We start from the raw sequence: 23,891 nt of genomic DNA, 5'->3' as shown, positions 1-23,891 counted from the left end.
ACCTCAATTTCAGATATAATCATTTTACTTTATACACCACTACATTTAATTAAAGCTTTACTTACTATTTACTTGATTTAAATTATTTATACTAAATACAGTCAACAGATAGCCTCGCTTGTGATGTATTATCAAAGATTAAAGTAGCTCGGATAATTAAAATTAGCCCCATCTTGACTACTTTACTTGATTTTGAAAGCCTACTGATACTTTTGCTGAGTACTTCCCATGAACTGTAAAACAATGCAAACAAGCCTCTTACTTATGCTAAGGTTAAAAACACTTCAGTAAATGTACTTAGTTCCATCACTTTCTATTAAAAATAAAGTTGTTTACAGTATTTCAGATATTGTAACACAAAATATAATAGATTTCTATAATTAGCCAAAGTCTAACGACGACCGGGAGTTGGACACCAACGTCTGTCACCACCGCGGCCGTAAAGTAAGTAGTTGGCAGTAAAGTAAGTAGACGACCTAACAGAAAGGGTAATAATGAAAACGTAATAATAACTGTTGCTTGGTTGATATCCAGCTTGTATCAAATGGACGACTTAATAACTGACTATTTAAAATGTTAAGGGGTTTATAATAATATTAAGGCGGAGAGCTGGTTAGCAAACCTGTCCCAACGTCTACTCAAGTGTACTAGCTTAACGTTCCTCATTAGCTAACATCAATTCACGAGCTAGCTTTTGTAATTTTATAATTCTTTGTTAGTTATCTCGGAGTTACCTATATTTTCAGTATTATAAGTATTAGTTTGTTTGAGCTTAATTTTAATACGTACATAGATAGTATTTTAATGACACTATGGCTGAGTCATCGTAGTTAGTTGAAGTCTGGGTGGATTTTATTAAATGGGTTGTTCTGGTGTAAATGTAAAACAAGTAAAAATTTACTTGATCTCTGTCCCATCTTTAGAGTCAAAGATGTCAGCCTTTTCCTCGGCTTGTAAAACTATCCCTGTTTCACCTTCATCCAGAGAACACACCTGTGACTCTGTTGGGCTGATCTTGAGCCAAGGTGGTTGTTTGTCACATGATCAGGGGCAGATGTTGGGAACTGAGCTCAGTTTGATGGAGATGACAGAGGTTGAATACACACACCTTCAGCACCTTATCCAGGCACAGGTGGAGGCACAAGCCGGGTCTCCAGATGGGCCAGATGCCAGAGGTCACCCTGCTACATTGACGGTTAAAGATGCCACTGGATCCACAGTGATTTCTCCCTTCACAACCACTCAAGCTATTGACCTGTCAACTTCGACAGATGAACACTGTCTGGTGATGCCAGGAGAAAAGACACCAGCTTCTTATGCAGAGGTCCCAGGTTTTGTGATGGCCAGAATCAGAGGTGAAAACAGTCCAAGTGAACCACCTGCCAGCAGCAGGACATCTTCACTGAAGCGATCCAGATCAGCTGCTAGAGTTTGCTTGGAGAAAAGGTTCAACACAGTGTCTGCTGACACCCCAAGAAATGATATTCAGTCAGCAGTTCTCACCAAGTAGGCTTGACTATTATACTTTATTGCTATTTATTAGTAAATATAATGCTGATATACTCATTTTTTTTATGGAATTTGCAAAATCCGTGTTGTGTTTCAGTTTTTTGACAATACTTCAGCAGTCTGCAGAGGCTCATGAGGCAGTCATACATCCACAGATGCAGAAGTGGATGAAAACTGACAGACCAAATCCTTTTGAGGTTACAAATGTAGGGGGTGTATTTAACCCTGTCACCAACATGTGTGGTCAGGTGTGGTAAAAGAAAATATACACAGGATATTTTATCATTAAATCTTTATAGCAGAATTCATTGTTTAATCATTTGTATCTGTTTTTATTTCAGGTATTTGGCCATATTCCTCATATGGTTGAATCTAACAAGCACCAGGGTTTAATCATCCCCAAGAGTTTTTCATTTAATGTTTGCCCAGAGAGGGTTGTTACCAAAGCTCACCATACCAGCAGCAGCAACCCAACAGAAGAGAAGAAGTTAGTGAACATAAAAAGTAATAGTAAGTACTCTCACCCTAACTTTTTTCAAAAACTGTAGTTATTTTGTTGATGTCTGCCATACTACACCGCAAATACACACAAAAGTTTGTATTTAACTGAGTCTCACACACTCATATTTTTTCATAGATGATGAGGTGACACCTACTGCTTCCAGGAAAAGTGGTAGTGCCTGCGGCTCTCAACCCATCAAGGCTGCAAACGCTGCCTCAGAGTCAGCTGGAGAGTCAGGGAGCAGCAAAAGGAAAAGAGCTCAGTTTTGTATGTCACATAGCCAGCGCAGGGAGAGACACAACAGTAAGGAGAGGGAACGCAGGTGAGCAGTCATTACAACAGCTGAAAGTTTCACTACAACCTCCACAATTTGTGACATGGTCTGATGAAATACTCATTACATTTCAGTACTCTACTACAATACTCAAATACATTTTTTTTCTTTTCAGTCACAAATGTGGCCTCTTTCAGGACTTACATATTACTTTGGGAGTGTAACATTGTTAAATTTTAAGTGCAGTACAGGCTGTGTCCAGAATTATTCTCTTCTTTTCTCACTACACACTATTCCCTACATAAACAACACTCAGTAGTTTTGTCCAGGAGTTTCCAAAGTTGCTGATGCAACACCCTTGGGTGCCTTGAGTATGAGCCAAGAATGCTGCAACATTTAGTTCCATTTTTTACTGTACATATTTAAGAGCTTTTCCTCACGTGAAAAACAGAGGCAACATTTACAGTCACGGGTACAGCCAAATTACTGTATTTAAAACCCTTAAATATACAGGTATGTGGCAGCTACTGTAAGACTGTTGATCTCTCAGTTTCTGGCTGTCAGTAGTATTGCAACAAATTTTTCAGGTCCACAGCTGTCAGAAATAAGGAAAGATGGAAAGATTTGTTTTTGTAAACATTTTTGAAAATGGAAAAAATACTATAAAAGCATTCTGTAGTTCCATCTGTACTTCTTGAAACAGAATTTATCATCTTTTGGTTTGTGACCTAATGTGTAGTTGCTTTTTTTTGTTAGATATAAGTTAATATGTCTTTAATTAACGTATTTAACATATTTCCAATGTGAGAATTCCCCACTTTTCTTGATGACATTGTAGAGAACTGAATATTTTTAGTATAGACTCTTGGTCAGACAAAACAAGACAGTATTTGACATCTACTTCGGCTCTCAGATTCTTTTGACATGCATTTGGCACTGTTTTCTGATGTTTTATATGACAGTGAAAATAATTGTTAGTTGCAGCCATAGATAGATCCCATTATGTCTTACATAAGCTGATGAGACAAGGTCAAATCAAGTCAATTTTAATTTGAATAGCACCAATTCACAACATACGTTATCTCAAGGCACTTTCCAAATAGAGCAGGTCTAGATAATAATATTATTTACAGAGACCCAACAATTCCCACCAAGAGCAAGCACTAGGCGACAGTGGCAAGGAAAAACTTCCTTTTAAGAACCAGACTCAGGGTGGGCGGCCATCTGCCTCGACCGGTTGGTTTGAGAGAGAGAGAGCGAGAGAGAGAACAAGAGAGAGCACAGAGGAAAAGAACAAGGTCACAGGTCTGTAAAGTTAAAGAGACACTCATTAACATCTGTATTGCCTGTGCTGCTGTGCAGGAGGAGGATTCGTTTGTGCTGTGATGAGCTAAACATGCTGGTGCCTTTCTGTGACTCAGATACAGACAAAGTCACCACCCTGCAGTGGACCACTGCCTTCCTCAGCTACATCAATAAAACCTACGGAGACACCTTCAAAGAGGTACGTTTGTGTGGAGTTGTTGAGTTAAAACATTGATGAAAAACATTTTGACTTGATTATCCTGCAACTGAATTATTTGAGACTCAAAACCAGGGGCTGGAAGATGAGTGCTTTATTACATTTCCTCTTGTTGAGTTATAATACTGCAGCAGACTCGATATGACTTTTGTTATTTAGAGAGTTCAAATCAAATTCCTCTTAGTTTTGAAGATTAAAATCAAATAAACTTTATCATTTTACTGTGATGGATTATCCAGTATTGCAGTTTTCAATTGATTTACGTACTGAAAAAAGAATGGCAGTGAATTAAAACAAGCCCTCATATATCCAACCACATTATGCTAACACTGTGCAGCACCAGCACCACCTAGAATAAAAGGGAGGAGCAGGCTAGATACGCTAAAAGTCAAATAAAATAAAACATTAGTGGTAAAATATGTAATTAACCACAATAATCTAATATTCTTCTTTACAGGAGTTTCAGACTGCATTCACCGAAGAGAAAGGACTCTTTCTGAAATCCAACCCTTCTCCGGGCCAGGACACAATCCACCGGGAGATGGATGAGACACTGAGCATTCCTCTTGCTGTAGAACAATGACACCACTCCCTCCCCAATTATCACTATCTTATCTAATAAATCAGCCGGATATTTCAGGACATTTAACCGTGAAATGAGCTGTTGTCCTATGAGGTCTGGCTGTGTTGTTAGATTTTAAATGACAAATTCTCCTTTTGAGAGAAGTTCTGCTTGTGACAACATTACAATGATTTAGAAAGTAGAAGGTTTTCAGTCTCAGACCATGTGATGCTCAAACATGGTTTGAATTGCTAGGCAAGTGTTTCAATTGCCATGCCAGCTATTCTAACCTCCCCTTAGAGAGCCAGCATTGGTTACAAGAAAGTCATCAACAGGTGGCACTGTTTCCCTTTGACAAATATAAGATAGTGTTCTAATGAGTAGATTTCAGATCTTCACTATCATTGATTTAGCTAATCTTACTTATATTTGCATAGTTTTAATCCTAATTCAAATTTTGTTTACTCGCGTATTTTTTAAATTGTTTACATTGGTTAAACTTGGTTCATACAGTGTGTTCAGTTTTCGTGTCTACATAAATTTAGTCTCTAATCACATATTTTGCATGGAAATAAGTGTCGCTGCCTTGTGAATTAATTGGGTTACTTAACTTTCACGGTGTTAAGCATATTACTCTGAAGTAAAGACTGTTCATTTGATATGTAGAAAAGAGTAATGTTTTACTGAAAAGTGGCTTTATTTGTTCTTTCTTACAACATGTCGCTGTAGCATCTTACTGTACATACAACAGTCACCCACAAATAATAAATAGTATTTAAAGTCATGTATATTTAATAGTTACAGCACCGGTAGTACATAGTGGATGTGGTCATTGCAGATTGAAAAAAAATGAATTTTTTACTTTGCTCCTAAGATTCTTAAACTTATTTTACAATGTCTGATGTATGCATCCACAAGTTTTATTTCGTTTGTGATTCTCAAATCCAGAGAATCAGCTTCACATGTAATTAAAAAAAAACAAGCTGTAAAAAAAAAAAAGACTATCAAAAGTTTAAAAATTTTTGCATTAATCTACACAATGTCTGGGCACCTGGTTATTTCTTTTTTATTCCTTTTACAACACATACACAGCTCCTCGACAGAGGCTTTTTTGCCTCTGGCACCTATTTCCATATTTTACAATGTAAGCTTGTATGCTGAGGTAACACCTGTGATTTACATTAATGGGCCATGATACATGCACATTCACTTCAGAGACAGTCACTGTTGTTTTTAGAGTGTCATTTGCCAGAAGGATGTTAACCAAAGTAATGGGGCATGGAAACAACATGTACAAAGTTTTTATACACAAAGGACTCATCATTCATTTTCCAGCTGTTTGTAAAGTCAAGTCTTGTTATGTGATAGTATTTAGAGCAATGCAGTTGTTCTCTTGCACTCTTCGGTGCCTCTGTCCACTTTATTTTTGGATGTCACCTTGATGTTTTTGTCTCTCAGTTGCTCTGGTATTCACTCCTTGGATGTTCCTCCATTCCTCTCAAAATATCACATCTGTTGATGTTACTCTTCCCATCTTGTGATACATGTATTTAAATAAAGAGGACATTTTTGTGATCACTCTCTTCTTTCATTCCTTCCTTCCCTCACTTCTCACCCTTCCTCCTTGGGGGTGGATGGTGTCAGGTTGCAGGAAGTCATGTTTAATGGTTTTTGGGGTTGGAGGATTTCCCAGCGACTGATGCTCCCTGGCAGGCTGATGTATCACAGATTCCAGGAGGTCCCTGGTGCCCAGTCCTACCTACCCTCCCTGGCTCTCCAGGCTCACCTGGATCTCCTGGAGATCCATCACGCCCATCTTTGACAATTCCAGGTACTCCTGGAAGACCTGTGGGAAGTATTTTAGTTAGTTTTAATTGCACAATCGATCTGACAATTTGGCATCAAATTAAACCCTGTTGAAGGAAAATCTGAAAATCTGTCTTACTGGTTTGATGTTAATGTTAATCCTACAAATTATACCACAACAGACCTTTCACACACAGGACATTTTCACATTGTAACAGGTGTAATTAATAACATTAATGATGGCTCCCTTCCATTTGTGCCAGTAAACAATTCGTGTGTCTGCCTCCCCTAGAGCTGACACACCTAAATGGAATGCAGCCTTTATTAATCTTATTAGTTACATCTATATTTACAAGTCAAACTCTCTGCCATGAGTAAGGTCTATATATACCGTATAAAGTAACTTGGTAATCGGTAGGGAACAATGTTGTAGCACATATTAGAGGCCGTATGGGGCCACATACCTTGATATCCTTGGTCTCCAGTTGGCCCATCAATGGCTTTGCCAATGGGTCCCTTATCACCTGACTCACCAACATCACCTGTTGTAAAAATAAATATTTAATCACTGGTTGAAAGTAGAAAGACAAAGCTCCACAAAAGAAAGGCCCATTTTGTTCAGCTAGCGTTTGAGAGGGACTTCACCCAAAAATGCAGAACTTAGTGGAAGAACACCAGTTTAGGAGATTCAGCACCAACACTCGCTGCCTGCAACTCTTCTAGAGGTAAGCCATACGCTTTATTCTCTTTATGATGCCTTTCATGATTATTATGCAAAATGATGAATGATTTTTGTGTCTGTCTGAATTTATTTGTGTAGTTTAGTGGAGTATGTAGTTTATTTCAATTTATGCTCTAATGATGCGCATGGTGAAGTCTGTATGTGTGTGTGTGTGTTGTGTGAGCGAGAGAGGGAGAAAAGTGGCTTCGACATACGCTATATTTTGTAATTTGTGGGGTTGTGTTGGTTGTTGACTCACTATAAAGCATTTACATCATAGACTGATTCTCAGTTTGTGCCATCCCTCTGCTAAAGTTACCCTTAATGCCCACTGATTAGATTTGTTATGATGCAGAGCTTGCTGATTTTATTTTTCATACCTCTGGGACCAGGGTCTCCAAGTTCTCCTGGCAGGCCTCTGTACCCTGGTGGTCCACGGGAACCTGGGTGCCCAATAGAGCCAGAAACTCCTGGCTTTCCTGGAGACCCAGCAGGGCCTGGGCGGCCCACCATTCCAGGGGCCAGGGGTCTTCGAAGGTTAGCGGCCAGCTGTGCAATCTGATCTGCATGATAGAAAACACAAGAAGGTGAATTTCCAGCTTCCCTTTTATTCAATACTGGAATTAATTATGAACAAATGTTAATTCAGATCTCTCACCATCAATCATTGAGCCACACAGCTCTCTGATGTGCTGCTCACTTGCCAGTTTACCCTGAAGAGACATTTTAAAGAGTAACCTCATTCATGCAGTTTATTAGAAAACATTAACATTTAATACACTTCCATCAGTCAGAACATTTTTACAATTTTATACAGATTAAAAAAAAAACACTCACAGGTACACCGTTCTTTCCTGCAATTCCAGGCAGACCCTGTTCCCCCTGGAAGCCCATTGGCCCTTGTTTTCCTGGAGGCCCTCTTGCACCAAGCTCTCCTTGTGGGCCTGTCACACCCTTAGGTCCCAGTTCACCCCGTTTCCCGGGCTATAATCAACAAGAATTACTGTTAAATAACTCATTATATTCTGCAAAAATTAAAAAATCAATTTCAAACAAGAGCTAAAAACATCCATAAGCCTCTGATTTGATCATTGACTAAACACCAACCAAGGAGCAAACTGGGTCTGTTGAGACAATGCGGGGGCGGATTCATATGGCGGCTCGTTGCTTGATAATTACTCCGACGAGCACAGCAAACAGTAAATGAGACTAAGAGAGTGAGCCTCATCATTACCATGTCTCTAGTTACATAAATTGTGCTGCAGCTTAATGTGACTCGTCTCTCCCTTGTGGCGATAGCAGCAAACAGGCCAATAAAGCTAAAGCAGCAATACCTATCTCTAATTAATCCTATTAAACCTGGAATGTGAGGCTGAATCATGTGCAATGACTCTGACAAGTGGGCAACAGCTCAGAGCAAGGCACCAGTTTTTAATGTTCTGTGAGGGAGCAGAGACAGAGGGAGTCTGGAACAAACTTGTGCTGCTAATTACACCCACACACAACATCTAACTGTGTTTTTTTTGTGCTCAGACATCTGCACTATTCCCACCCAGGGGTACCTGTACCTGTACCCCTGGGAGGGAATAGGTTTCTTGGGGGTATGTGGAAAGATTATGGAGTAGCTCAACTGTTTTGAAAAAAAAAGAGAAATTACAAATAAAATAAGAAAAAAAAATTCATATCGGGTCAGTTATCGAGAAACAGATAAACCATTCAAATGGTTCGCTGAAAGTAATGGTAATATTTGGTGAAACCTGGTTTGGATGTAAAAGGTTCATGTGAGACTATGAAACTCTGAAAGTGCAAAAGGACAAAATAAATAATAATTAAAATACAAAAACTGTAAATGAAAACAACGACGCAGCTCACCTGTCCTTTTTGTCCAACTGGCCCAAAGGGACCCTGAAAAAAAGTTAAGATTTTAGATCCAATCAATCAATGTCAACAAATATTAAACGTAAAACTCTGAGAAAGACCAGACAAAAAACTTGAAACATTTTAGAACATAAATACAATAAATTGAATAGTTACATAAGATTTAACCGATGGCTGAAAAACATTCTAATCAAAACACATCAGCACATTCAGCTGGTCTCAGATCCTCAGACAGACTGTGCCATAAAAACTAAAAGCTGCCTCACCAACAGCTTGAATCAGAATAACTAAGAGACTTGTGCCAGAAGACCTACGGGGCCGAACGGGTTGGTGCAAGATCATGATAAACATGTCAAAGAATTTTAAAATCATAACAGAAAGTGACAGGCAACCAGTATAAAGACTTTTTAAAAACTCTAGATGTTACAAGTTCTCTCCAGTCAGACAGCAGAATCAACTTTACAACTAATTACTGCTGATTTACTGTGTTTGGATTCTGACTGAGGACATAAAATAAAATACATACAAAAGACAAAACTTACAGGTTCTCCGTTCTCTCCAGGTAAACCATCACTTCCTGCCACACCCTAAAGAGACAACAGAAGATCTGAATTATTTGATTTTTTTTTTTTTTCATGTGTGTTTTGTACATGACTGAAAATATTCCCTGTTGAGCTGATAAAACAGTTTCAGTGTCATTGTTAAGAAAAACGAACACACAGAATTTTTTGTCTTATTTATGAAACCCATGTAACAGCATCTAAGATAATAATTTCTCAGGTATAACCTTTGAACTGGTTCAGTTGAGGTCATATTTAACCATGACCCGTTTGAACTTTGACTCTGAAGTATTTACCATGTCTCCTTTAGCTCCAGAAGCTCCAACTGGACCCTATAGGGGTTGAAGAAGGAGAGAGAAAGAGAATAAATGAGAGCCATGTAGAGACTTTTGTGGAAGACCGGCTGTGGGAGAAGGAAGGGGGGATGAAGGGAAGTGAGGTGGGCTGTTTGAGGGGAACCAGGGCTGGTATAAAGACAGGCTTTGTTCTAACTTCAGATTCTGAACAGGAGGCCGCTTTGTATTTGAGCTCTCTCCTGGCTGCAGTTTGAGTTTATACCACTGACTGGGGAGGGACGACCTGGTTATTGACATACGGTACCTTCCCATGAAGACAGCTGGACAGTTACATATCTCTGCTGTGCCTGTGCAGACACTTTTGTCAAAGCTTTATCTTTGAATCTTTAGGACTGGCCCTTAATGGAGATTTTTACCTGTTTTTTGTTGTCTTTAATTTATAAAATGTATTAGACCAATTTGTTGATTAGGTGATCAACAGAAAATCTGCTACTGTTTTGAGTATCGATTAATTGAGTCAAGATTAAAAAAAAAAATTATTAATTCTCTGGTTCCACCTTCTCAAGTTTGAATAGTTTAGTAGTTTATAGTTTGAAAAGTTTTCTTGTTATCCAAAATCTTTGGGTTTTGGACTGTTGGTCGGACAAAACAAGACATTTTAGGACGTAACAGTACATCTTTGCTATTTGCTGTCCTTTTATAGACTAAATGCTTAATTGATTAATAGATTAATCATTAATAATCATGTGCTGTATCATGGATTACACTGGGTGGCATTAAACCCTGGGACACTTCAAATTACCACACATGTCAAACTCACCCTATCACCAAACTCTCCACGGATTCCTGTTGGACCTGGAAGACCTGGATCCCCCAAGGCTCCTTTCACCCCCTGCAGCACATGATGCACACAGTTGGTAAGTTAACAAAAAATAATAAAAAACAAGAAAAAAAAAAAAAAAAAAAAATGATGATTAGCGATTTCATGCAACTGACCTGGTAGCCTTTCACTCCCTGGGGCCCAGGGTTGCCCGATGGTCCAATACCTCCCTGTTGGAAACAGACATTGTCATGTCCTCCTACTAGGAAACGCATATCGTCCCAAAACAACTGGTTGTTATTGACATATCACTGTTGTCGAGATTTGAGAGAAAAAGAAAAGACGAGATGGACGTGATGATTGTGTGAGGTATGATTCATTATGCAGTGCAGAGTGCGATAGAAGTATGTTAATTCCTATGATGTTTTATCCTTTTACCTCGCCACAGGGGCTGATGTGAGAAACAAAGACTTCTCTGTTTATGAATTCCTCTTTTAGGAAAATCTGCTCTCATCACTGGCCCGCCATTTCTTCTCACTCCACCTCACAGAGCCACTGAATCAGCAGCAATAATCTTAGTGCCTTTGTAGCAGAATATCATTAACTTTGAAGGGCAGTAGTTTATTATCCTGCTATTCCAGTTTGATCTCATATTCATGCTGTATGCTGCTATGCATTGCGGTCTTTAAAGCTGAGTGCTTTATATTAATACCTTGTCTTTTTCAGTCATTATGCATTCAAATATTCAGACTGGTTATTAGAGCTGTATATTGGAGACTGAATCTAAATTCTGTAAACTGGTTAAATTTAACAGATGGCCATCTGTGCAGAAGAAAGTCTCATAAATTGGTTCGTAAATGGGGCAAAGATTATTTTTAAATGTCCTGTAATAGATGCTTTTGAAGCATTTATAGCTATGCAAGCAGTGCAGCAATTTGAAAACAGACACATACATACATTAGCTTATAAAGCAACCATTAACTCACAGCCACTCCTCTGGGTCCTGCTATCCCCCTCTCTCCTGGGACGCCAATCTCACCCTGAAGGGAGCAGAGGAAAGATGTTGCAGACAAGTCAGGAAAGTTAAGACACCAGACTCGACTTTGTTAAAGTTTCATGTGGGTAAATGTCACAGAACTGTAACCCAGTAATATCCCCAAAAGCCCATCAGATACATACAGGAATACCTGGCTCTCCAGAAGGTCCTGTCTCCCCAGCCTTCCCTTCATCACCCTGGTGTAAAAGGAGACAGAAGATAATAGTTGTCCACCATGGTCTTAATGTTAGCTTTAAGGTTGATGTCTGTTTGTAATACTCACAACTACTCCTTTAGATCCCTTTGCACCAGCCTTTCCTTGTAGACCCTGCAACAGAAAATACACAACAATGAAACTTATCAGTTTTTCAACAGAGGGTGTGTTTAGGAGTATTCACTTACAATATTTTCATAATTATACTAATTTGGTTTACCTATTCAGGAGCTGAACACACCTTTTTCACAAATCACAAGCAGTGATTAGGACTGACTTTGAGAAAATGAATGTGTAGAATGGTACTGAGATAGACTTAGAATGAAGATAATGAGAGAAAGGACATTTAACTGATGTCCTTTATTATCAAATAGATAGGAAACACACAAGTCTACCTCTCAATACTTACAGGAAGGCCGTTTGGTCCTTTCTCTCCAACTACTCCATGGCGTCCGGCATCACCCTGTCAACACAAACAACGCTGTGACTGTGACATCAGTCTTGTCATAGCAGTAGACTCGTAACTACGTAAAGCAAAACCTCATACAGGAAGAAAAGGTGCAACTTACCTTCTCGCCATCTAATCCTGGTGTACCATCTTTGCCGTCTCTGCCAGGAATACCCTGTAGAACACATCAAATATGATCAACGTGGTTCTTAGTGGCGACGTCAATGCAAAAGGTGTAATTTTTCAGACATGTACTTACAGGCTCGCCTTTGGGTCCTGCTCCACCTGGACCTCCTTTGGGACCAATTTTACCCTGTTCAAAGACACATTAGGGTGTCACTTATACATCTTATATATTCTTGTGATACTAATAGTCACAACTCAAAGTCTTTTACTTACAATTTCTCCTTTGGGTCCTCTGAATCCCTGTGGTCCTTTTTCTCCAGCGTCACCCTGGAGACATCAGATGAAACACACACAGCTATTCATTGATGGGACCAGCCGTATATTCTAGCTGTATACTACTATCAAAGACTGTTTTTATTTATAGTGTGTTACAAACAAGGAGAGACTCACTGTCTTCCCAATGATGCCGGCGATGCCAGGCTTGCCTCTGAAACCAGGCAGACCCTACAGACAGAGTATGAGGTCAATTGAAGCATACGTGTTTGAACACAAGTTAAATGTCTGTATTGAGAGTGATAAGAAGATGAAGAGGGGAGGAATAGATCATGTAATAAAAGTTGCTCACTCTGTCTCCTACAGCTCCCATCGTGCCCTGTAAACCTCTTAGACCACGTGGGCCCTGAAACATTAGAGCATGGTGAGGACACATTGTAAACTCACTCTGAATATTTCATAATTCTGTAAATGCTGCTTGGATGTGGTGTAGTAAATATCCAAGTTTATGAGTAGCCAAAATGTGAAACAACAGCAACAATAACTTAAATAATACGGCATTTCCCTGAATAATTGTTTTGTCACTCACCTGCAGACCCACAGTGCCGGGAATACCTGGTGGGCCAGGTGGACCAGCGTCACCCTAGAGACAGAACAGGATACTTAGTATAGCATCAAAACAACAAATCACAGAAATTCGAGCAGCTGTACTCAACAAAACCAATAGTTTGCACATATTAGGTTAAGTCCATCCTTATGTAACCTAATCAGCCACAGAGACAGACGCCATAATAATTATGTCCCATGATAAACTCACCTTCTCTCCATCTTTTCCAGGTTCTCCTTTGTCTCCTTTATGTCCTGTGTGACCCTACGTGAGCAAAAATACACAAGAGGTAAATACAGACACGCGTGTGCACGAGGAAATGTATTGTGAGAGTGCAGGGTGACATGAGTTTTATATTTTCTCAAGGATATATTGAGCAGCATCAAATTCACAACAAATAAAAAAAAGAACCGTGACAGGAATATATATATCTACCTTGAATCCTGGCATCCCAGGAGGACCAGAGGGACCAGGGGGACAGATTGCAGGACACTGCAGAGGACAGAGACAAAAACGACTGAGGGCTCTGTATGCAGAGGTCACAGCTTCTGTTCACTGTCATTACGCTGCTTTCACAGGGTGAATGATTGAAATCTTACCAGAAGGTCACCGTTAAGATCATGAAGAGTACCAGGAAGACCCTGAGAGAGGGAGAAATGACAACACACAGCAAGAAATCAGCGCACAACCTTCCCACCAGATGGTACAGTGCTTCTGTGAATTCACAGACGTTCAACAAGAGATCCACTATGTGGCAGTGGAAAAATATGTGACTATGTTGTACCAGCAGCACCAGGTATCAGGTATAAAATGATGACTCCACTTACTGGGGGTCCATCAGGGCCAGCTGGTCCGGGAAGTCCTGGAAGACCCTCAGCACCCTGAGAAATTAATAGAAGAGCAGCAAGATTAGTAGCATCCTCAGCACTTCAATCTTAAGTAACTGGTGAGATTTTAGATCCAATCTCATCATCACTTAGGGAACTTACTTCAATCTACTCCACTAACAGGTGATAAAAAAGTAGTGGTCAATGATACTTGCAATATCTCCATAGACTACAGTATCCCTGACTTTGGCCAAACAACAGTCCTCAGACTGACCCAAACTATAATACTGTACAACAAACTAGGAGTGTGGAGTTTGAAAGACATGGGCAACAACTATGTAGTGAGGATCCAAACAGTTGAATTAAGTGCAGCTGGTTGATCATTTTTCTCCACACTGATGCTGACAATACTGTAAAGTCCTCTGACACCGACTGAGCTTTCAATCACACATAAGCTGATGAATATGAGCACTGGACACTCCTAACAAAGCGTGACCCAGCAGAAACACTAGGCCTGTCTGACGTAGTGACGTGTCCTTCCTTTTCATTGGTTATTCTCATTCTCCTGTCTCTTCCTATAATATATGGAAATTTAGGATCATACAACAAAAAATTACTGGATCTATGTTTGTATGAAATTGACTATTTCTGCTAAAGAGGCTCATGTAGGAATTTTTGTGCAATTCACTAATAAATGAACTGGATGATAAGTTAATCGAGTTTTCTGTCGCCAACTGGGTGCTGAATCAAAGATGGAATAAAATTAAATAGATAATAAGAATCTCATTCTAAATCAGTCTATAAAACTCCTTAATAAGGATGACAGGAAGCCTAATTGGGGAGATCAGAGAGACACTCACCACTGGACCCTGGGGTCCAACTCCGCCTGGCAACCCATTGGTTCCAGGTAGTCCCTGGAAACAAAAGACACCGGATGTGTGCACAACATCAGAATACATGTGTAGATGTAGCACACAATCTGGGCTACAACATACAGGACTGTAACATGTACTAACATACGCTCTCAGGATGCAAACAAAAAATAGTAAAGTGGAAAAAATATACAAATACATCACTCTCTCCGTCTTTCTGCACGTAAGAATGACATAGAAAGGCAGTGCTGTGTACTCACTGCAGCTCCTGGTCTCCCTCTGCCCTACGGAAGACACAGGAAGGCAAATTAAGTCACAAACACCAAGGGATGATTCGATTTTCTCACAACATCAATATCCACCACATGATGTAATACTGCATCAAATCCACTTTGAAAGTTTGTTGCTGGTCTTTGCTGTGAGGTGAATATGAACCTGTGCAGTCCAGTTAGATCAAAGTAAACATGTGATGCTTCCTCATCATCTTAATGTTAACATGTATGAGCTGTGTAATGGTATATAAAGCCTCTAGGAATTAGTCTCTTTAGGCTGTTGATAATTTTTGATAGTCAAAGTGAGATGGATCCATACATGAACTGACAGTCGTGTACCTGTGTGAGGTTTCTCAGGTGGTACAGAGTATGCGGGGGTACTTACAGGAGGTCCGGGTGGCCCAGGAGGTCCAGATTCACCCTAAAGAGAGCAAAGCAAAATGTCACAATCAACCTTTCAGACAACGTATGAACCCTTTGAACATAATGTTTTGTGTGCATAGCTGACTGATATTTGGGATTGGTAATTTATTAAAAAAATTAAGAGAAGTCTTTAAGCACAAAACTTAGTGTACTCCAAGATAGTGAGGATATGAGAAGTCTTGAGAATAACGTAATCTGATATTTTTTAGATAATTACTAATAATTTTCATGAAGTATGTGAAGTATGCACAAAAATGAAAAGCTCTGTCCTGTTTTATTTTGCACATAACATAGAACCAGTGTACTTACCACCAATGTGACTACTAATGGGGGTCACCTTTAATCTTTGTTTTGGTTTGGTTATTTTAATGGTGGTAACCATAAGGTTTTCTGTGTGAATCTGTGTGGTCACATTCCAGCTCGACACAATAAGAGACAGGAAGTGTTGTGATGGGAAGTGCTGTTGCTCTATATGGCTTCATTTTATATTCTATAAATACCTTCAAATTGGTTAAAAATGTGTCTCACTGTAAGGGAATCAGTGATGACAATACACTTGATATCTTAGGTGTTGTTTGGCATGATTAATGACTGACAGACAGATTTATGAATGATAATATAATTAATGATTCATTAATGATTAAACGCCACAAAAACAGTATTTTTCTGCTGTCATGAGAAGGCTGAGAGTCACAAACCCTTTGAATAATTGACTAATTGTTAAAGATACTGAGAGAAGAAAGTGTCTGCATCTCGGTAATTACTGTGATTAATACAATCATTTCTCAAAATCAATTACTCTGATTGCATGTGTTGTGTGCCAATGCCAATGTATTTGGCATTGTTAATTGTGGAGAACACAATAATAATGTTTTGCAAGTCTTCTTTTTCCTTCACTAACTTCAGTTTGTTTACAAGCTCCATCTATTATTGCTGTCGAAAAATAAATACGTAAAACTTGTTTCACGCATAAATGATCAAACTGCAGTGTCCCTTCTTCTTTCCGTTCTAACCACCGTGTGTCATGGTTTGCTGTGACAGACTTTATGTTTGGACTTTTGGACTGTTTTTATTTGTTTTATTTCCTGTTTTATTTTGTAATCACTTCCCTTTTGTGTCTCATGTTAGGTCTACTTCCTGTCTTTGTCCTGTTTCCCTCCTTTGTGATTGTCTGCCCCGCCCTAATGGATTATACCTGTGTTCAATCAGCCCTCGCCCCCTTGTGTATTTAGTCTCTGTGCTCACTTGTCTTTGTCAGTCTCTGTTGATATCTTGTTGAGATCCTGTTTTGCTCCAGTGTTCCCTTGTTGTATCCTGATGTACTCCAGCTTAGCTCTTCGTTTTGGATTTTGAGTTCTTTGCCATTTTACCAGCTTTGTAAGTTTCCTTTTGTTTATTAAAAATACCTTCTTTTTTTCCCCACCCCTTTTGTGTTGGCTGCTTTTGGGTTCTGTTTCCCCTAAACCGGACACAATGATCGTTTCTCCTTCTCCTCCTCCTCCTCACTGCAACCCTTTGTTTGCCCTTCACAGCTGTATTTGTGTTGTCTGAGAGGTGAGAGGGCAAAAGACTCCAAATAAACGGGCCTGACACAGCGATGTTACAGTTATGTACTGCATTCCTCAGTGTGCAAACGAGACAGCAGGCTATACTGGCACACAAATAAACTAGTAATCAATTGCCTCTGAATACAATAATAAGAAAATGTACCTAAAATTATGAAAAAAAAAAACCCATCTGTATTGTACTGTGAAAATGACCAGTTGTCATTTCTGTTAGCTGATAACTGTATATCTGCTTTACTGCCATACATTGGCTTATTCTTTGTTCGACTCCTCCAGCCTGATCCTGTTTGTCTTCGCATGACTCTTCAGCACTATGAGCCAGCAATAACACTGTAGTAATCTGAGTAATTAGGGACATTGGTTGATGCAAGCTTCCTCATTACGTTGGCTAATTAGTTGAATCGCTGGGGGCGTTTATGCGTCCTGACAGTGACTTTGCAGCCTTACAGCGGAGATCCCTAAATATTTATTCCCTCATATCTTATATTCCATGTGGAAAATAAACGCCTTCCTGTTTAATCATAAAACATAGCAGTAGTTTGGTGTCACACGTGTTGTTATTCTGTCTTCTCTTGTATCTCTCACAGGATAACACCTGTTTCCCTCAGCAACACGGCAACAGATCATCATCCCCGACAGTCTCGCAGGTTGGTGGGAAACAGTGTGCATTCCGGGCCGGATTAGGGAAGCAGCAGAAATAAATCCAATTCTGATCCCTCATTAAAAATATTCCCACCAAGAGGCTGAGCCGGCTTGACAAATCCAGGCAGACAGGGGAAACACTAGCCGCAGCAACCAATCAGTATGGGTGAGTTTGCGTACATGTTTGTTCGTGTGTTTTGCAAGTGTTTGACTTCTGACTAATGAGGGGCAGTTTGAAGAGGAGAGGTCATAAAACTCAATTGGGTGAATCTTTAAGTGGATCCTCAGCATCCCACAAAGATCACAAGACTAAAACAAACTTACTGCTTCCCCTGGGGGTCCGTCCTTCCCAGCAGGACCATCAGGACCTGTCAAACCCTGAAAAACAAGGTACATCATTCAGCTGAATGTCAGTGCTGTTGTTTTGAACATTGTCAATACTGAATCATTCCAGAAACTTCACTGGTTTGGGCATTGATAAAGGCAGAGGTGGTGCATTCATGTTGGTGTAAGAATTAGCTGTGTGTGTGTATGTGTGTGTGCGTGCGTGCGTGTGTGTGTGTGCGTGCGTGTGTTGGACACTTACATCCACCCCTGGAAGTCCTGGCAGGCCTGGTTTTCCTGGTGATCCTGGTATTCCTGCTTTCCCTTTGGGACCCTACACAGACAGAGATTTATGAAATAGTGCACCTCTACTTTTTTTAAAATTATTTTAACGTGGTTAAAGCATTTTATTTGGAGATCATTCCTTACTGAAATCAAGAGTCTAAGAATAGAGGGGATAGAGGATTTTGTGCAATATAAGGGACTGTAAAACACTATTAGGGAGAGAGCAGGGGTCAGAAAAGGGGAAAGGGTACTGTGATCTTTCTTTTGTCTCAAATTTGAGTAGTTTGGCATTTTTGGGGGAGCAAGGAGCGGTTTTTCATTTTCTTCTTACTCTAAATTCATTATTTGTTTTAGCCTTCCTTTGCAATTACATAAACAGTAACATCAAAAACACAACTTTCCTTTGGGCCACGGTTCATGATGATGCGCTTTGCTATATGTTTTGTGTCTGCACCAGGTTTTTGTCAACGTGAACATTAGTGGTTCACATTTGAAGTTCTAAAATGAGTTTAAGGATTAAATTTAGGTGCAAGATTGAACAAACTGTACGAGCTTAAAACTTCACTTCAATATCATTTTGACATGCCATGGAAAGGATTTTGCATTTGTTTTATTAGTTAGGAGAAAGGTTCAAAGAAAATATAAATAACTTTTTGGAGGGCCTTTCTTTTTTAAAAACTAAAACAAAGTTCAGACACCTTTACCACCCCAGCAACCTTTATACAGTCCCTAAATAAAACTGGCTTGACTTATTCGAATACTTACTGCTTTCCCTGGCAGTCCAGAAGGTCCAGGTTTGCCCTGTTAATTATAAAGAACAAATAAATATCATTGCCATAGACAAAAACATTCCTTTCATTCATTCTCACAGTTCATTTGTGGTACTTGAACGCTCCAGATTAATCTAGGATTATACAAATGAAGCCCCTTAAATTCCACTGCCATACAGGCCCAAAGATGTCCAGTGTCTGCAGTGACTGTAGAGTCAGACTTCCTGTTTCAAATTCATCAATAACTTGTAATACCAACAACAGGAGTGGTAAAGAAACTCAAGAAGTGAGTCTCTGGTCTGCAGCCTCAGTGTATAGGATACGAAATTTAGCTTCTGCACCGACTGGGGAAGAACAAACACCTCTAAACCGACCCGTTGCAGACTGGTCACATGATAAAAAAGCCTCAGTTTGGTTTGAACAGGGGGGGCTGAAGGTGCAGGGAGGAGGTGTGATGTGAAACTCTAGATGGTCTCACAGGGTTGGGGAATGTATGAATGGGCCCTCTGTGTGCCTAAACCTTACAGGAGTCCCAGAAATATCAACAACTAAAAAAAACAGAGATTTTTGGACATGGAAATACAACATTTAGAAACTTTTTTTTCATTTAGCAGAAAAATTGGACAAAAATCTAAGACATAAATATAAAGGAAGTAAAAACTTAGAGGGGTTTCCAAAGTGTGTCACCATGTTTTTCTTTTTACTTGGCTTACCCATAATCCAATTTCCTCTTATAACTTGTACAAATGAAGTGTCACTGCATCGTTTTTACTCTTATTTCTACCACAACATGATATCCTACATACAGGCACAACCCCTTACTCTGTAAAGAATCAGGGGGCTTTAATTTCAGTGGATTTTTATTGATCTGACCACATTTATTGACAAGATACACACAGGTCAGGCTGACTGATATTATACTGTATGAGTTAATGTGACCAACTAAAGAATAAGTACAGGCCATTCATATTATGAATATAATGTAATGGAGGGTTTAATAGGAAGGGATAATTAACTAGACAGTTTTTCACTCGCAGAAGTCTATAGAGTAAATACATGTCTAAACCCTGCCTCCCTGACATCCATGATTATGATTTAATACTTGTAGGTGGGGCTGTGGGAGGAGTCAGTGTGATAAAAACTAACATCTAGACACATTTTAGCCACATTTATGCACAAAGAAAACACTTTCTACCAAAGGTAACTGAATTGGAATTTGATCTTGAAATACATCCTGAATAAGATGTGAAGCCACTGAGCTGTCCAGGGAACTTTCACTTTAGTGTCTGAGGCACAAATTTAAATAAATATTCTCACATTTTTGGTAATCTTGATCTGTAATCTGACAATTGCATTGAGAATGTAAAGAAATCACAAATTACTAAAAAATTTAAAAATTTAAAAAAAAAAAAAAAAAAAAAAGGGGGGCTGATATTTTCCTTATCTACTTACTGCAGTAGATTGACAATTAAATCTTAAACACATTAGCTTAAAGTAAAGAAACTCCTGGAGTGTGGTCAACTCACATCAGTGCCATCCCTTCCCGGTGGTCCTGGGGGTCCTGGTGGCCCAGCAGCTCCCCTGGGGCCCGGCCTCTGCAAACACAAATTTCATCAAAATCATGCATTTCTCCCGATGTAACTTTAAAGCATCCACACTTCTTTTGATGCAGCCACCTCAAGAAGAGATGTGTAAATCTGAGAAAGTGATACAAAATATTTGGTGTCAAGACAGCGGGAATTAGTAAAATGTAAACTCCAGACAATATCAACGACATGTAATAATTCAGTCTAATTATAAATATACAATTGGAAATACATTTTTCAATACAGCTGCAACACAACATGAAAACTATGATACAAATATGAACGTGTAGAGATGCTTCACATCTTCCCTTTCCACACAAGAGGAGGGCTAAACTAGATTTCTACAAAAACATAAATAAATTAGTAGTTCACGGTTCATTTAAACAAAATAAAGTTATTTCACTGAGGACTCTCTAAATGAGCTCCAGAGTGAAGCTCAATCAGGGAGCCTGAATGAACAGAGGTGGCATTGTGCGCTGTGGCACTGATCTCCAATCGGCACATTCCTCAGGTTCAGGGAAAACATAACCCCGACTTCATCAACTGGTGCGAATGGCACAGCCACCTGCACACAATTAGACTTATATGACATAGATAGGCCTACAGAACCGGAGAGGCAAAATACCACCTGTGTTCAATCATATGATAAATATACAGGAAGAATACACTGTGTGTGACTGTACAGCTAAGAAACAATATTGAGAGAAAGCGTCAGGTTTTAGGGTGAAGAAGGATGCAGCTCAGGCCTAAAGCATCTGTGAAAGAGAGCGAATGCCATCATCAGTACCATCATCAACACGAGAGAGAGCGTTTATTATCAACAGGTGGATCCGCAGGTCACACGAACTTACTGCAAAAAGTTCAGATTGTGAATTATACCGCCACAAGCAAAAAGACAAAATCAAACTGCAGCCGAAGTGAAAAGACAGATGCGGCACTTGATAACGCTTACCTGGGCTGAGGAGGATGTCAAAAGCTGGCACAGTAAGAGCACCCACAGAGCAGAGAACACCGCCATGGCTCCCCGCGCGCCCTCACAAACCCGATTTTATGTGGAAAAGGTCAAATCCCCGGTTCCCGGTCCTCTCTCACTCCCCCCCAGCGTCCGCAACGGATCCTTCCTTCACTTCACGGCGCACAGCTCCTGAATGGCTTTCTCTTTGGTTCCAGATAAACCCGAGCCTCCAGCCGAAGGGGCTGAACTCAATGTAGCGCGCTGTGCACAGGGATGAGGGGGGTGAGGAGGAGTGGGACTGGTAAGTTAGGCAGTAAGAAGAGGGGAGACCATTCCGGACAGGAAGAAAGTGGGCCGAGCTAAAACTGTTAAAAATATGCAGGGGTTGGTCATTTGGCCAATTACAAGCTGACCTAAAACACAAACCCCCGTGTCTGCAGGGTAGAAAATGTTGAGCTCCTTAGGGGGCTCTGTAGTGTTACCATATAGTACAACAACTGAAAGAGGGAACTATATTATTTAGATTTATAGGGGAATAAATCAACTCTTCAAAAAGGCTGGATCCACATTTCCCATAATGCAATAGCATATTTAATTAAAACCCCGGTATTAAATTTACAAGCCCAAGTTGATATAATGGCATCATTAAGGTTATTTTGTAAGATCTGCCAAAGCTGCAGAGGCCAGGTACAACTGTTTTCATAGACTGACTCATGTTGAGTAAAACTGGTCTTGATATTTAAAATAGGATGGATTTCCCATTTGCCAATTAAGGTTTTAATCAGAATGAAATCTGAATCAGAAAAAGACCTCTCTTCAAGAAGTCAAGGCTTTTCCAGTTTAATCTGACAATGTAGTTTAGTGGTCCTTTAAAGCACTATAACAGCATGTAGAACCATTTCAGCAAGAACCATTTTTTGCAGCAGTGTAGAATGGGATGGGTGGCAAGGTGGAAAGCTCAGGTTTCCAAACATTGTTTTTATTGATTCCCCATCTGTCACTAGACAACTACCGATTATTGTGAATTAATCTGGAGATTATTTTACTGATTAATGGATAAATAGTTTGGTTTATAACATGTCAGAAAATACTGAAAAGTTTCCCAAAGTGATGTCTTTAGATGCCTTGTTTTGTTTAAATTTACTCGCTTAAAATATATTGAGTGAAATTAAGTAAAAATTGAGTGGAAATAAATTGATTAAATAAAATGTAGTTACATCTATGCAATTAAATTAGATCAACTGAGTGAAATTAATCCTACCAGTTCAGTTGCAGTTACATGTATGTTTGTCCAGATGCATACATGGTTCACACACATCTTCAACTCAGCAGAACAAACAATCTATACAATTACCACAGTTCCATGGTCGCCACCCACCATTAGTGTCACAAGTTCAGTATCCAACTAAATGTGATGGTCACAATCTCCCCTTATGTTTCTGAGTTATGGCTTTCAATAATGGCCAGAAGTGTTGTTTGCAGAACATTATAATGTCACAGTGAAGTTGACCTTTGACCTTTTGGATATAAAATGCCATCACTTCATCATTTTATCCTGTATTAAATTTAGTCATAAACAGAGAATGAATTCTTGAGTTATGGCCAAAAACATGTTTGGTGAGGTCACTGTCACCTTGACATTAGCCTACCAAAATCTACTCTGTTCATTTTGAGACCAAGTGAACGTTTGTGCCAAATCTGAAGAATGGGAGAATGGGCATTCACAAGAATTGGACAACCTGAAAACATAATGCTTCCGGTCACGGCTGTCGCTGGTGCGGAGGTGTATAAAATAACTTAAAATATATAAATCCACTGTCATGGCAAACAAGCACATTCTGAGCACTATGGGATCTTAACTTACAATAATCCAACAAAATGTGTTAAGAATTTTATTTATAATATTCCAAATGGGATGGGTAGAGCTATAGTGGCTGGCATGGACAATGCAATAATGAACAGCAAGCTCAAACAGTATTTAATGTCCTTATTCACACTGATCCTGAGGTCTGAACAAGCTATGTTGCATCAATATCTCTGTTCAACATCTTTCTTCTTGTGAGTCATGCCACTTCGCTGCGGCTCAGTCTGTTTGTTGGGAAAAAAAAAGACCAATATTTTTGACTATATGTTGCTGCAGTGTGAACTGAAAGAAGAATCTCAGGAATAGGAGTGAAAGCTGACAGTGTTATCCTGAGAACTGCAATTTAATACAT

At 39.5% G+C, this 23,891-nt stretch overlaps 2 protein-coding genes across 4 annotated transcripts; one reads left to right on the top strand and one right to left on the bottom strand.

Moving 5' to 3' along the window:
- Positions 1–784: 784 nt before the first annotated feature.
- LOC130174637 (transcription factor-like 5 protein) lies at positions 785–5,947 on the top strand. Of its 2 annotated transcripts, none has more exons than XM_056384675.1 (6): positions 785–1,506; positions 1,607–1,757; positions 1,851–2,019; positions 2,147–2,333; positions 3,707–3,789; positions 4,265–4,351. In XM_056384675.1, the coding sequence occupies exons 1-5, from the start codon at positions 860–862 to the stop codon at positions 3,762–3,764; spliced, it is 1,212 nt and encodes a 403-aa protein (XP_056240650.1). In that variant the 5' UTR covers positions 785–859; the 3' UTR covers positions 3,765–3,789; positions 4,265–4,351. The 2 variants fall into 2 exon arrangements, with proteins under 2 accessions (XP_056240650.1, XP_056240649.1); XM_056384674.1 differs by having other exon boundaries at positions 844–1,506; positions 3,648–3,789; positions 4,265–5,947.
- On the bottom strand, positions 5,024–22,368 carry col9a3 (collagen, type IX, alpha 3). 2 transcript variants are annotated; one of them, XM_056384672.1, is made up of 32 exons: positions 21,673–22,368; positions 20,661–20,729; positions 19,130–19,165; positions 18,342–18,413; positions 18,080–18,133; positions 15,511–15,546; positions 15,114–15,137; positions 14,842–14,895; positions 13,982–14,035; positions 13,754–13,795; positions 13,590–13,646; positions 13,365–13,418; positions 13,137–13,190; positions 12,900–12,953; positions 12,725–12,778; positions 12,548–12,601; positions 12,408–12,461; positions 12,270–12,323; positions 12,110–12,163; positions 11,770–11,814; positions 11,630–11,683; positions 11,437–11,490; positions 10,627–10,680; positions 10,451–10,522; positions 9,631–9,666; positions 9,317–9,361; positions 8,769–8,801; positions 7,734–7,880; positions 7,555–7,609; positions 7,277–7,459; positions 6,640–6,717; positions 5,024–6,215 (listed from the first exon to the last, which is right to left on the bottom strand). In XM_056384672.1, exons 1-32 carry the CDS (start codon positions 21,736–21,738, stop codon positions 6,031–6,033), a joined length of 2,037 nt encoding a protein of 678 aa, XP_056240647.1. In that variant the 5' UTR covers positions 21,739–22,368; the 3' UTR covers positions 5,024–6,030. The 2 variants fall into 2 exon arrangements, with proteins under 2 accessions (XP_056240647.1, XP_056240648.1); XM_056384673.1 differs by lacking the exon at positions 21,673–22,368 and having other exon boundaries at positions 15,114–15,132; positions 20,661–20,691.
- Between the last annotated feature and the right edge of the window lie 1,523 nt (positions 22,369–23,891).

The sequence above is a fragment of the Seriola aureovittata genome, chromosome 9 (genome assembly GCF_021018895.1).
Source record: "Seriola aureovittata isolate HTS-2021-v1 ecotype China chromosome 9, ASM2101889v1, whole genome shotgun sequence".
NCBI classification, from domain to species: Eukaryota; Metazoa; Chordata; class Actinopteri; order Carangiformes; family Carangidae; genus Seriola; species Seriola aureovittata.
The sequence above is the reverse complement of the archived record's forward strand: the minus strand, read 5'-3'. Positions and strand labels throughout refer to the sequence as shown.